Raw genomic sequence first — 13,698 nt, 5'->3', positions numbered from 1 at the left:
ACAAATGAAAGCCTCCCTCTGCGAGCCTGGAAAGTTGAAATCCTCACTGACTCGAAAAACGAACCAACTGGGGCTTTTCAAAAGAATTTGACTCAGAGTCTGTCATACTGAGTGAAGTAAGTCAGAAAGAGAAAGACAAATACCGTATGCTAACACATATATATGGAATTTAAGAAAAAAAAATGCCATGAAGAACCTAGGGGTAAGACAGGAATAAAGACACAGACCTACTAGAGAATGGACTTGAGGATATGGGGAGAGGGAAGGATAAGCTGTGACAAAGCGAGAGAGAGGCATGGACATATATACACTACCAAACGTAAAATAGATAGCTAGTGGGAAGCAGCCGCATAGCAAGATCAGCTTGGTGCTTTGTGACCACCCAGGGGGTGGGATAGTGAGGGTGGGTGGGAGGGAGACGCAAGAGGGAAGAGATATGGGGATATATGTATATGTATAGCTGATTCACTTTGTTATAAAGCAGAAACTAACACACCATTGTAAAGCAATTATACGCCAATAAAGATGTATAATAATAAAAGAAAAGAAAAGAATTTGACTCAGGGCTCTTCAAACAATGAACGGCCTCACCAACCTTGCCACCCCAGGCCCAGGTAAAATGGTATTTGTTGTATGAAAATTTAATTTACAAAATGGATTTACACCAAACCTTAGTTCCATAAATATTTGTGGAATTGAAATGCAAAAACAGGTTTTTAAAATAGCATTTATGGAGTTTCCTCATGCAAGTGGGGGCTTCTCACACTCCCACATCTCATTCACTCCTCTCGGCAAACCAGGCAGGTGGCGCTGATTCCAGTTTCCAGATGAGGCCCAGAGAGGGGAGGTGACTTGTCCCACGTAGCACAGCACCCAGATTAACCCAGAGTGCTCCCAGGCCCTGGAGGCTGTGGTCACAGGGTGCCAGATGGGGCAGAGAAAAGGCGTGGAGCCTCCTGTTCTCCAGCTGACTGGCTGCCGCAGGCTCCGAGGCCCTCAGGGTACGTGGACATAACTTGCCTATTTCTGCTCCCTGCCTCGGCCTGTGCAGTTTCCCTGCTCAGGGTAACCCCTCCCTGGGCTGGTCAAAACCTCGCCACCCTTCCTGGCCCATTTCCAGCACTGAGTCTCCTGCCCGCATCCCCTCGGCCCTGGCTGCCCGCAGCACACCGCCTGCAATGATTTATGGGTGTCTGTGACGTGGCAGTGCCCTCCCCCCTTGTGCTGTGTCCCTCCTGGCTCTTCTACCTCAGGGACCGTGGTTCCTCCGCCTTTCCTGACGGCTTGTGCTCTAGCCCTCAGTCCTGAAGCCACATGACCTTCCGAGTCTCTGTGAGGTCTGGCCTTGCCCCTGAACCTGTCCAAGGCTCATCTCCCCAGCTGCCTCCCAGACCTTCCCCCCATGGGCCCCTCACGCTCCCACATGTGAAATGGACCTCATCACCATCTCCCCCAAACCTGCTCCTCCCTGAAAATACCATGATCCTCCTAAGTCTCCAAGCTAGAAACCTGGCCGTCGCTCTGGACCCCTCCCCACCCCTCAGTCCCCTGCAAGCCCTGCTGATTCTGCCCCGAAATGCCTTCAGACTGCCGCTGCTCTCCACACCACTGCCCTGCGCTCAGCTCAGGCCCCATCTCCCCCTTGGCATTTGAGCAGAAGCCACCGGTCCACCCATCCAGTTTCCCATCATGCACCAACTTCTACTCTCTCCCCTTGACTCATCATCCACCTGCTCCACCCATCCTTCCATCCATTCACTCATCCCCCTCCAATCCACCACCCGTAATTTACCAAGACCTCCAATCCTCCAAGCCATGTGCTGGACATTGTGACACAGAAATGACTTAGGCCCAGTCCTTGGCCTCAAGATGCTCACACTAGAACCGGGTCCTGAAGGATGAACAGGACTCTGTGGAGGGTTAAGGGGAAGAGGGGAGGATATCTAGGGCAAGGAATAAACAACGGCACAGGCATAGGAAGGAGACACCTGGGGTGTCTGAGGAACTTGACCAGACAGGTGAGGAGCGACCCGAGATGAAGGTGGAAGGGTGACCAAGGCCGGCTTTGCAGGGCTCTGCAGGGCCCTTCAAGACCAGGTAAGGAGTCTGTACTTTATCCAAAGCATAGACTCTGGAGCCTGGGGTCAGACCCCTGCTCCACCACCTCATAACTGTGTGACTTAGAACAAATGTCCTCAGTGTTCCCCATCTGTAAAATGGTAAGAGCAATATACCTATTACACAGGGCTGTTGCGAGGAGGAAACGAGCTAATGCATATGTGTATCATGACTCTTAGCACAGTGCCTGGTAAATAGAAAATGCTCAGTAAATATTGTTGCTATTATGTTCATATTATTGTTAATTACTATCCTCTAGCCAGCTGGTGGACAGCGGAGAGTTTTACACAGAGGAAGTGCATGCTAACTCGGACTGCAAAGCGTCCTCCTCCGCAGCTAGGGGCTCAGGAGTGAGCTTCATTGCCCCTGCCCAGCCTCAGCCCCACCAGCTCCAGCCTCGCCCTCTCCTACCGACTGCCCCCAGCCAGGCACGCCCACCAGCCACTGCCCCAGACTGGCCCTCAGTGCCCGGAAGTGCTCCAGCCTGCCTTGCCCCTGGGCAGTTGAGCTCCAAGCTCCAGGAGCCTGGAGGCTCCCCCACTGAGAGCTGCCACGTAGCCGGTTCACTCACTCTTGCACGGGACACCGAGAAGCCCTTTACAAGCTTTTTTCTCTAAGTGTCACGGCTCTGTGCAGGCACACGGTCACCCAGTCTGCAGATGAGCCTCAGGGAGGAGGCGGAAGTCCCTTTGCTTCAGGCTGCACAAGTCGATGGCTGAGCAGGGATCCAAACCCAGGTTGGTCAGGCTCCAGAGCCCCCAGCTCTCTCCCAGAAATCTTGGAGGTAAGCCCCCAAGATGATCAGGGCCTGAGATAGCGCACGGACATGAATTTTCCCCGCACTGAGGAGTGCTGTCCAAGACAACTCTCTGCAGTAATGGAAATGCTCTCAACTGCACTGTCCTATAGTGGCCAAGAGCCACGTGCAGCTACTGATCACCCAAAACGTGACGAGTACAACTAAGGAACTGAACTTTAAATTAAATTGATATCGAAATAGCCACACGTGCTTTGTGGCTACCCTACCGGACAGCACAGGACCAGACAGCTTTTAGCATTCTCAACCCTGAGACTGCATTTCCAGACGCTCACACTGCTTGAGCCACAACTTACGAAACATTGTGTCATTTTATTAGAAAGATTTCCACCACGTACCACCTGGTCCCTGTTTTTACAAACTGAGCCTACCCAGCACCCTCAAGTTAACTGCTTCTCTACAAGTCAAGGTCATTCAAGAACTAGCTGTCAAACTCCTGCTCTGGGCCAGGAACCGAGCCAGATGTGGAAGAATCATGTACCTGTCCCCGTCCTCAAGGATCTCAGTCTGGCGGGGGACACGTCCTACCTTAGGGTCTGTGACGGAAGGGACAGGTGCAAGAGTGAGGTTTATATACAGTCTGGGGAGAACAGGGTGACTCACTCAGCTGGGGGAGTCTCTGGGAAGGCTGTATCAAGGACAGACACTGACAGGGTGTGACAGCACTTTACAGTTTGCAAGGCACATTCACATCCGTTGTCTCATCTGCTCCTCACTCTAGTCCCATAAGGGAGTTCAGGCCTGGTCTGGTTTCTGGTTTTCTGTGTACTGGACTCACATCAGCACCCGCTTCTGGAAGGAGCACTGAATGGGGCCACAGCCCTGAGCCCTGGCATGTGGAAGCCAAGACCTCCACAGTGGGTGAGGGCAGTGTTCCCCTGAATCCTCCACAGAAGCTTCTTGGGAAGGTTCACCCAGCACCCAGCCAGCTGGTGGCCAAATGTGTTTTCATTCAAGGATTTAGAAATCAGATGTTCCCCAAATCCTCCAAAGGGCCAGTCTTGTAAATCCCTAAACTTTCCGGCAGCTCTGACGGGACCCGGTGGCCCCCTCACTGGCCATTTGGCCTCCTCTTGGCGCCCCGAGAGGCCAGGGAAGATCTTTATTTTAATGACATTTCCTCGTAATCCCTTCATTTCTCTTCCGCACTCTCAAGGGGCTGCCGCAGTGACCCGCTCTCTCCTGCCCTACTTTTCCTTTCTCTGAATCCTGGGAGGCATTTCTCTGCACCTCCTGGAGGCGCTCTTGCCCGGGAGGCCCAGGCAGTTCCAATCCTTCCATCACCTCTGTTAACACTGAGCCCAGATGGTCCCTCCTTCAAAGCCTCGTCCAGCCAGGAGACCCCTGATTCCTCACGGTGGCTTTGGAGCAGAGGGCAGGGAACATTGTGCCCCACGAACATTTCTTGAGCCCTTAGTCTGTGTATGGCCCCGAGCTGGACCAAGCTAAGCGAGAAGATGAATTAGTCAGCGGGGGTAGCGAATGTGTGAACAGACATGAGAGGTGGATATGACTGGGCTGCCGTGGAAGGAAGCCCGGGCGTGGCCCACGGGAGCCCCGATCAGCCTGGGGGAATCAGAGGAATATCAAAAAACAGGTGAGCCTCTGGCTAGGCCTTGGAGGACGCACAGGAGTCCAGTGGTGGACAAAGTGGGGAAGAGTGTAAGGAAGAGGGACACAGCGTGCCATGTGGGGGGAACTGGGAGGAATTACGCACAGGTGGGAGCTGATCTGTGTGCTCTGGGAAGAGAGGGTAGAGCAGGAGGGGAGATAGGGTTGGAACTGCAGGTGGGGACTTGATCATGAGGGTCCTGCAGTGTCAATCAGGGAGTGTGGCCTTCACCCTGGGAGCAGTGGGGAGCCCAAGGGCTCATCAAGTTTGGGTGGGAGAAGGATCACCCAGCAGTTCTGTGGGGCAGCCTAGAGGTGGGCGCTGTGACCCACTGATTGCTGACAGTGGTCTACCTAGGGCAGGGGTACTGGGGCTGGGGGACAGCAGACAGATTCAGGAGATATTTAGACTATAAAATCAATCAGACTTGGGGCTGATTAGATGTAGAGGATGAAGTAGAGAGAGGAGTCAGGGATGACGCCTAGGTTTCTATCCTGAGTAACTGGGGTACATATTGAATACTAAGCTTTGGGTTATAACAGAGGTTGACAAACTTTTTCTCAAAAGGTCAATGGTAAATATTTGAGCCTCGTGCACCATTCAGTGTTCCAAAGCTGCCATAGACAATATGGAAATGAATGGGCATGGCTGTGTTCCAGCAAAATTTTTTTACAAGAACAGGCTGGCCATGGCCATACTTTGCCAGCCCGAGCTATAAACAACAACAGCAACAAAACCCATTTTAAGCTGGCTTTAACATAAAGTGGATTAACCCATATAATTGAAAAAGTCCAGAATTGGTGGACTTCAGGCACAGCTCAGTCAGAGTTCCAGTTCCGTCTCATTGATATCTTCTCAACCCAGTACTTCTCCATGCGTCAGCTCCATCCTAAGGCTGGCTTCCCATGTGAGTGCAAACAGCCGCAGCGCTTCCACACAAATCACATGGTCAGGAGCATGAGGACGGAGTAATCTTCCAGCCAAGTCCTAAGTGTCATCTTTATTGGAGTATAATTGCTTTACAATGGCGTTAGTTTCTGCTTTATAACAAAGTGAATCAGCTATACATATATATATATCCCTATATCTCCTCCCTCTTGCGTCTCCCTCCCACCCTCCCTATCCCACCCCTCTAGGTGGTCACACAGCACCGATCTGATCTCCCTGTGCTATGCAGCTGCTTCCCACTAGCTATCTATTTACATTTGGTAGTGTATATATGTCCATGCCACTCTCTCACTTCGTCCCAGCTTACCCTTCCCCCTCCCCGTGTCCTCAAGTCCATTCTCTACCTCTGCGTCTTTATTCCTGTCCTGCCCCTAGGTTCTTCAGAACCATTTTTAAAAATTTTTTTTAGATTCCATATATATGTGTTAGCATACGGTATTTGCTTTTCTCTTTCTGACTTACTTCACCCTGTATGACAGACTAGGTCCATCCACCTCACTACAAATAACTCAGTTTCGTTTCTTTTTATGTTGAGTAATTTGTATTTAATTTTTGATAGTTTGATTAATATGTCTTGGTGTGTTTCTCCTTGGATTTATCCTGTATGGGACTCTCTGTGCTTCCTGGACTTGACTATTTCCTTTCCCATATTAGGGAAGTTTTCAACTATAATCTCTTCAAATATTTTCTCAGTCCCTTTCTTTTTCTCTTCTTCTGGGACCCCTATAATTCGAATGTTGGTGTGTTTAATGTTGTCCCAGAGGTCTCTGAGACTGTCCTCAGTTCTTTTCATTCTTTTTTCTTTATTCTGCTCTGCAGTAGTTATTTCCACTATTTTATCTTCCAGGTCACTTATCCGTTCTTCTGCCTCAGTTATTCTGCTATTGATCCCTTCTAGAGAATTTTTAATTTCATTTATTGTGTTGTTCATCATTGTCTGTTTGCTCTGTAGTTCTTCTAGGTCCTTGTTAAACGTTTCTTGTATTTTCTCCATTGTATTTCCAAGATTTTGGATCATCTTTACTATCATTATTCTGAATTCCTTTTCAGGTAGACTGCCTATTTCCTCTTCATTTGTTTGGTCTGGTGAGTTTTTACCTTGCTCCTTCATCTGCTGTGTTTTCCTGTCTTCTCATTTTGTGTTTGGGGTGTCTTCTCTTACTGTGTTTGGGGTCTCCTTTTCATCAGCTGCAGGTTCGTAGTTCCTGTTGTTTTTGGTGTCTGTCCCCAGTGGCTAAGGTTGGTTCAGTGGGTTGTGTAGGCTTCCTGGTGGAGGGGACTGATGCCTGTGTTCTGGTGGATGAGGCTGGATCTTGTCTTTCTGGTGGGCAGGACCGCGTCTGGTGGTGTGTTTTGGGGTGTCTGTGACCTTATGATTTTAGGCAGCCTCTCTGCTAATAGGTGAGGTTGTGTTCCTGTCTTGCTAGTTGTTTGGCATAGAGTGTCCAGCACTGTAGCTTGCTGGTCATTGAGTGGAGCTGGGTCTTAGCGCTGAGACGGAGCTCTCTGGGAGAGCTCTCGCCGATTGATATTATGTGGAGCCGGGAGGTCTCTGGTGGACCAATGTCCTGAACTAGGCTCTCCCACCTCAGAGGCACAGGCCTGACACCGGCCCGAGCACCAAGACCCTGTCAGCCACATGGCTTTTCACTCCCTTTAACACAATGCTGACTTGACTCAGACTCAGATCCCCTCCTGGGGCTACACACGCCTCTGGGTGACGCCAGATGGCAGAGCTCCTGGTCTCCACGCCTCCTTCATGGTGGTCTTTCCGGATGCAGCCTGGCGAGGGTTGCCGTCAGCTCCTTTGTCCGAGGGAAATCGTTCACGCCAGGAGCTTACCGACTCTCGGGCCCCATGTTTAGTGTGGGCAGCTGTGCCCGGAGGCCCATCTTGGGCTCAGAGGCACCGGCGTCCTAAGTGTCACTCTGATTGGACTTACTTATGTCATATGCCCATCCAGGAACCAGTCACTGTGCCTGGGGGATGGAAAACACCGATTGGCTTAGCCTGGCTCATGTGCTCTATCCCTGAGTGGGGGAGGTAGAGTCAGTGTCCAGGAAACCATGTGGTCTCCCAGTGAAAATCAGGGTTGGCAGGATGGTGGAAAAAAGGGAGGAATGCAAGAAAAGCAAAAGCACATGCCCCTCCAAAGACTTGTACGTGAATATACATAGCAGCGTTATTCATAATAGCCCCAAATCCAAATTCCCATCAATCAGTGAACAGATAAACAAAATGGCATATATCCATAAGATGAATACCACTCAGCACTAAAAGGGAAAGAAGTACTGATATATGCAACAACGTAGATGAACATAAAAAACAATATGCTGAGTGGAGGAAGTTAGACACAGAGACTACATATTATGTTTCCACTTATAGGAACCTTCTAGAAAAGGTAAAACTAGAAAACAGATCAGTGGTTGCCTGGGGCCCGGGATGGGAGTGGGGATCGACTGCAAATGTGCACAAGGGGATTTGGGATTGTGGTAACTATAAGTTTATTAAATCTCATCCAAATGAATAACATAAGTAAACTTTAGGGTATGCAAATTATACCTCAATAAAGCTGTTTTTAAAAAAGGCTGATGGGGGCAAAGAAGATGCTATGGCTATTAGGGTCCACGCAGAGAACGATGGTGCCACTCACGAATCAGGGGACAGAGAGGCAAGGGCAGGCTTGAGGGCAAATGCTGAGGTCCCTCTGGACAGGCTGAGCAGGAGGTGCTTCTGGGACATCGGGAGTGCCATCCAGCAGAGCTCCGGGTAAAGGGAGGGGATGGAGCTGGGGGTCTGGGGGATGGTGGGTGTTCAGAAGGACACTGAAGCGGTGGCAGTGGATGAGTCCCCCCGAAAGGGTGTGGTCTGAGAAAAGAAGGCTGCCACGATAGAGCCCTGAGAAGCAGAAACATCTCGTGGACCAACAGAGGAAGGGAAACCGGCAAAAGCATGAGATACTTTGATAGCCAGAGAAGCTAGCAGAGGTCCCAGTCAGGGCACGTGCCAATGCCCAGAGGACAACGACCACGGAAGGGTGAGATGTGATCCAGGCTGCAGTGGGTGAGGAATACAAGGGGTCAGTGAGCATAGTCAACAGCGCTGAGAAGCTCAGCTGGCGAGGGAAGGAGGAAGCGGAGTAGCTGCGGGCAGGGCGGAAACCAAAGGCCGAAGCAGTGAGCACAGTCCACACTCTTGATAGGTGTGGCTGGGAAGAGGAGGAGACAGGCGGTGTGGGGCGGCTGCAGCCACTCCAAGGTCCATGACACTCCTGGAACCGGGCCACCTGCCCGTCACCCACACCGCCACGCCCCATCAAGCCACCCCAGCTACTCACACTGGGGAGACACAGCTCTTGCTGGGGCTGGCTCCCAACCTGCCCTGGCCACTGTCCGCTGACCAGCAGTGTGGCTGCATCTCAAGTGTGGCCGGGCTGGACATGGAGGTGACGGCATTTAATGGAGCAGAGGATGGCTCTCGGGCATCGCTCCGACCTTTTCTCCAGACCACACCCACAGGGTCCTGGCCCTCGGAGACAAATTCTGGGAGTGCTTTGTGTGACAGCTTTGTGTGAAATGTCAAGTGGGAGGGAATTCCCTGGTGGTCCAGTGGTTAGGACTCAGCGCTTCCACTGCCATGGCCCGGGTTCAATCCCTGGTCAGGGAACTAAGATCCCACAAGCCATGCTACAGCCAAATAAATAAATAAATAAATAAATAGAGGGTTAAAAAAAAAAAGAAATGTCAAGTGGGAGAAACTTCTCGACACTACCTTCACTTTAGGTCTGGGCATCACCCCCCCCCCACCTGATAACCCAGATGCCCATCAGCCCGGGGGGCATGAGACTGGTACCGGTCAGCCTATTTTTCCAATTCTACACACAGCTATCAGCTGGCTCCTCCCCACAGCCCTGACAGGTTGTCATCATTACATCCATCTGGCTGACAAGGAGAATGAGACTCAGAGAGGTTGAGTGGCTCAGCTAAGGTCACACAGCAAGTGAGTAGCACAAGTGGGTTTGGCACCCAGGTCAACCTGCCTCAAGAGCCTGCCCCCTTTCCCCCACTGACCCTTGACAAAGGGTGTGGAAAACAAAAGAGGACGGCAGGAGGGGTGGGGGAGGGGAGGCCGGAGTTCTGAATGGCAAAGTGGTGAACCAGGTTGGAACCCCAGTTCTGCCCCAGCTCCTGGGGCCAGGGTGAGTCACTCTCCCACACAAGGCCTCAGTTTCCCTAGCTGTACAATGGGCTCTTAGGTCCCTTGTGGCTGCCGCATGCTGAGTTCTGTGACCAGGTGCTTATCGGAGACACTTCTGCCCTTTATGGTAGAAACAAAAAAACGCCCCTGGGAAGGTTAGCAGCAGGGAAAGGCCATGGTGGGGGGAAAAGGGTCTCCTCTACCAGGCCGGGCCCTGGAGGAGCTGCACCCAGGGAATATGGTCAAGCCCAGCCTATATGCTGGCTCAGCACTTCGCTGGGACAAAGGTCCAGCCTGATATCATTGTGCCTCTTGCAGGAGCTGCCCCGTCTCAGTCATCCCAGCAGGACCTGCCACGGCTTTGCATGAGTCTCTCCTCCTTTCAGCTGTGGCCTCCCTGTCTGCAATCCTCCAGTGAAGGAGCTTCTCCAGGCCAGCTTTCTCCCCACCCTCAGCTCCCCTGCCCACCCCTCCTCCCTGCTTCCACAACTGCAGGCCCTCTGGAGCCTCACGGCTGCCCTAGTGTCTCCACGGGCGATGCCTGAAGTCAGAGAGTCAAGACCTTCCAAAAGGAATCAGAGTCCCAGAGAGGGTAGGTGCCTAAGCAAGGCCACACAGCAGACACGGGGGGCCAGCATGGAACCTGGGCCTCCTGACCACTCAGCTCATTTCTGTGACACCTTCCAATGGTTTTTATGATAGAAAATATTTTATTCTTCTTTATGTCTTTGTGTTATGTGTATAACTCAGACCCACATCCTGATTTTCAGTTCACCAGACATATTTACAGTCACTCAAATGCTACTCCCTGAAGTGGCCATGGCTCAGTCCCCTTTCTGCCCACACAGGTGACCTCACCCAGCCTTGTGGCTTTTAACACCCTCTCTCTCTCTGCCCCTCCCTCCTCCTCTTCCGTCCTCCTATTCTCTCTCTCCTCACATTCAATCCATCAGGAAATCGTGTTGTCCCTACCTCCAAAACATCTCCAGAATCCAACCACCCCTTGCCACCTCCACCTCTGCTACCTGGTCCCACCCACCATCGTCTCTCTCCTGGATTAGAGCTGTAGCCTCCCCATGGCCTCCCTGCCTCCACCCTTGATCCCTTCAGCCTGGTCTCCACACAGTAGCCAGAGGATGCTGTTAAGATGCAAGTCTCTGCTCAAAGCCCTCAGGGCTCTCACCTCACTAGTAGTGAAAAGACAAAGACCATGCCTTGGCTTATAGGGCCAAACACATCTGGCCTCCATGTGCCCTCTGACCTCATCTCCTACCACTCTCCCCATCAAGTACCCTCTGTTCCCCCTATACTGGCCTGCCAGCTGTTCTTCCGTCACAATCCACTCCCACCCCAGGCCCTTTGCACTTGCTGTTTCCACCACCTGGAGCGCTGCTCCTTGGATATCCACACGACTCCCACCCTCCCTCATTTCTTTGAAGTCTCTGCCAAAAGTCACCTCCTCAGAGAGGCCATCCTGGACCTGGACCCCCCTGTCTAACCGTGCTCTCACTCTCTGTCCCTTTGCCCTGCTTTATAGCATGCAACATCCCCCGGATTCTAGTACATCATATGTACTGGTTGGTTCGATGAGTCCCATCCCGAAAGTAAGCCCAGCAGGGGAGACACTATCTCTTTTCCTTACTGATGTATCTGGAGCCCCCAGCCCAGTGGCTGGGACACAGAAGATGCTCAATAAATACTTATGACAGGATGAGCCCTAGCACCTGCCCTAATGTCTTTTTTTTTTTTTTTGCAGCACGAATATCAGTCATTTATTGACATTTAACATTATGAACACATAATGGAAAAATGCTCCTCAAAAGAGGAAGGTGAACTTTGACTGTCAATAGGACAAAGCTGTCTTCAAAAGACAGAGAGGTGGAAACTAGGTTCACAGCTGGGTTTCGAGTCCCTGAGGATGGAGCTCGTCCATGTATGTGCATCCACAGGCGCAAGGTGTCGGAGGAGGAGGCCCAGGAATGTCTCCAGCTGCTTCTTTGACCTGTAAGCGATTAGTCCTCCCTTGTTGGCCCACTGGTCCACTCCAGCAGCGCCTCTGTTTCCCACGTGGTACACCAACTGTGGCAAGTCAAGCCGCGAGTTGGGGTTTCTTTCCAAGAACCCTTTTAAGTCCACCATTCCCCCACCCGTGGCCCTGAGGATGGCGTGAGCAGCACAGAGTCCCACTTGAACGTGGTATCTTCTGAGAAGATGTAAATGTCAACAAGGCCGAGGACAACACAGAGGCTCTTGTAACCAGCCCCAGCTGCCCGGAATATGCGCTCTCCACACGCACGTGACAGTGCGGCCTTGATGGTCTCCTTTTCACTTGTATTAATGACATCTGAGAATGGGTGGGAGCATTCCGCCTCAGAGCTGGGGTTTTGGGTCACTTGGCTCTGCGTTTCACTGCTGTTTCTTGGAGAGACGGGAGGCAGAAATGAATGGATATTGGTCCCCATGTAAGAAAGGCCCCAGTAGCACTGTCCTTTCCACCTGAGGGTGTTTAGGTCTTGTGATACAAAAGGTTGGTTGATGACTCCCATCAGGGGCACCCCTGTCTGTATGTCATAGACACCAATTAAAATAGTGACACACTGAAGTCCACTGGGGAAGACTCCTTGGTTGGATTTAATGTCAGCAGAACCTTTTATATACTGATAAGTTGAATCTATAGGATCCACCCAAACTCCCAAAGTGTCCTGCGGAATGTTGATCTCTATTGCATCCAGAGCTGGGTCACTAAAGACAACGTCCTGATGTACAACCTTGGCTAATGCTTCAGATGCCAACTTGTTACCATTAAGGACTTTGTTGAGAAGATCTACTGTTTCTTCCACTGTTGGACAAAGTCTCATGATAATCTTTTCCCCCAAATCATTTGTAAACTCATTGGATTCTTCTCCAAAAAAATTTTCCCCCAAGCCTGGAAACTTGTTCTCCGTATCCTGTTTTATAACTTCTTGTACCAGTACATCAGCCAGGGGCTTGAAATCAACTGCAAACTTCTTGTTCTTTTCTCCCTCTTTCTTTTCTTCTATCAGCAGCTGGAAGAGGGCTTGCACGCCCGGGCAATGTTGGCAGCTTTCTCAGAGACACAGAGCAGCTCCCGGAGGATACCTGACATTTCTGAACCTGGCTTTTCAGTTGCAGCGTCTGGTGGAATCGACACCCACCCTCCGGGCCATCAGCTTAAGCAATATTAAATAACATCTTCCTTTGGTCATTTGAATTTAATCCTGTGCAATTTGTTACAACTCTCATTCGCATCAAGGGAAACCTAACCATCATCACTCTTCCAGAGAGGCGATGGGTGCGTGCTGGTCGCCCAGCCTGGGGACCTGGATCCGAGCAGGAAGGGAGGCTGTGGCGTCGAGGCGAGGGGGGCGTAAAGAGGAAAGCGTATCACCTAAGCCGGGATGCGGAGCCCACTGCCCTAATGTCTTGTAGGGCATCTGCCGTTTACAGCATCATTACAATGACATGCCAGGTCCTGCCAACGGGCAGAGCTGACACGAAGATCAGGGTAATCCCAGCAGCAGCAGGTGCTACTCGCTCCTCTGTGCCATGTAATCGGGTCTCCCTAACTCTGCGAACCCTCTTCCATTATCCCCATTTTACAGAGGGAACTGTAGGCTCTGAGAGGCAAAATGACTTGCCTGAGGTCAGAGAGGCAGCATGCATTAGAGTTGGCATTAAAATCTAGATCTGTTGGGCCCACAGACACGCCACCACAACTCTAGCTTCCCTGGCCTGGCATCTGAGCCCTCAGGTCTTCAGGGTTCCTGAGTTAGGGGCGCATGGTGCTGCCAGGTGACAGGTAGGGTGAAGTCACCCTGATGGGAACAGTGCCCCCCTCTCCCCGCCAGACCAGCCTCTGGGGGCAGCAGAGGCCTCACGCCCAAAGTAGGAGGGGCCAGGCATCAGTGACTACATCCCTCTCTGGCCTCTCCAAAGGGGAGACAGAGCCCTCAGCACACGTCACCTCCCTGCCATCTGCTGCTGG

General features: G+C 51.5%; 1 protein-coding gene across 1 annotated transcript; it reads right to left on the bottom strand.

The window, feature by feature from the left end:
- Nucleotides 1–11,555: 11,555 nt before the first annotated feature.
- LOC309973538 (inositol polyphosphate 1-phosphatase-like) lies at nucleotides 11,556–12,819 on the bottom strand (the record flags this gene model as incomplete). Its single annotated transcript, XM_082857824.1, is given in 3 exon segments — nucleotides 11,556–11,872; nucleotides 11,875–12,750; nucleotides 12,753–12,819. Coding segments are annotated over 3 exon segments (1,260 nt in total).
- Between the last annotated feature and the right edge of the window lie 879 nt (nucleotides 12,820–13,698).

The sequence above is a fragment of the Leucopleurus acutus genome (genome assembly GCF_964270905.1).
Source record: "Leucopleurus acutus genome assembly, chromosome: 16".
NCBI lineage: Eukaryota > Metazoa > Chordata > Mammalia > Artiodactyla > Delphinidae > Leucopleurus > Leucopleurus acutus.
Note: the sequence above shows the minus strand (reverse complement) of the source record. Positions and strands in the feature narration are given on the sequence as shown.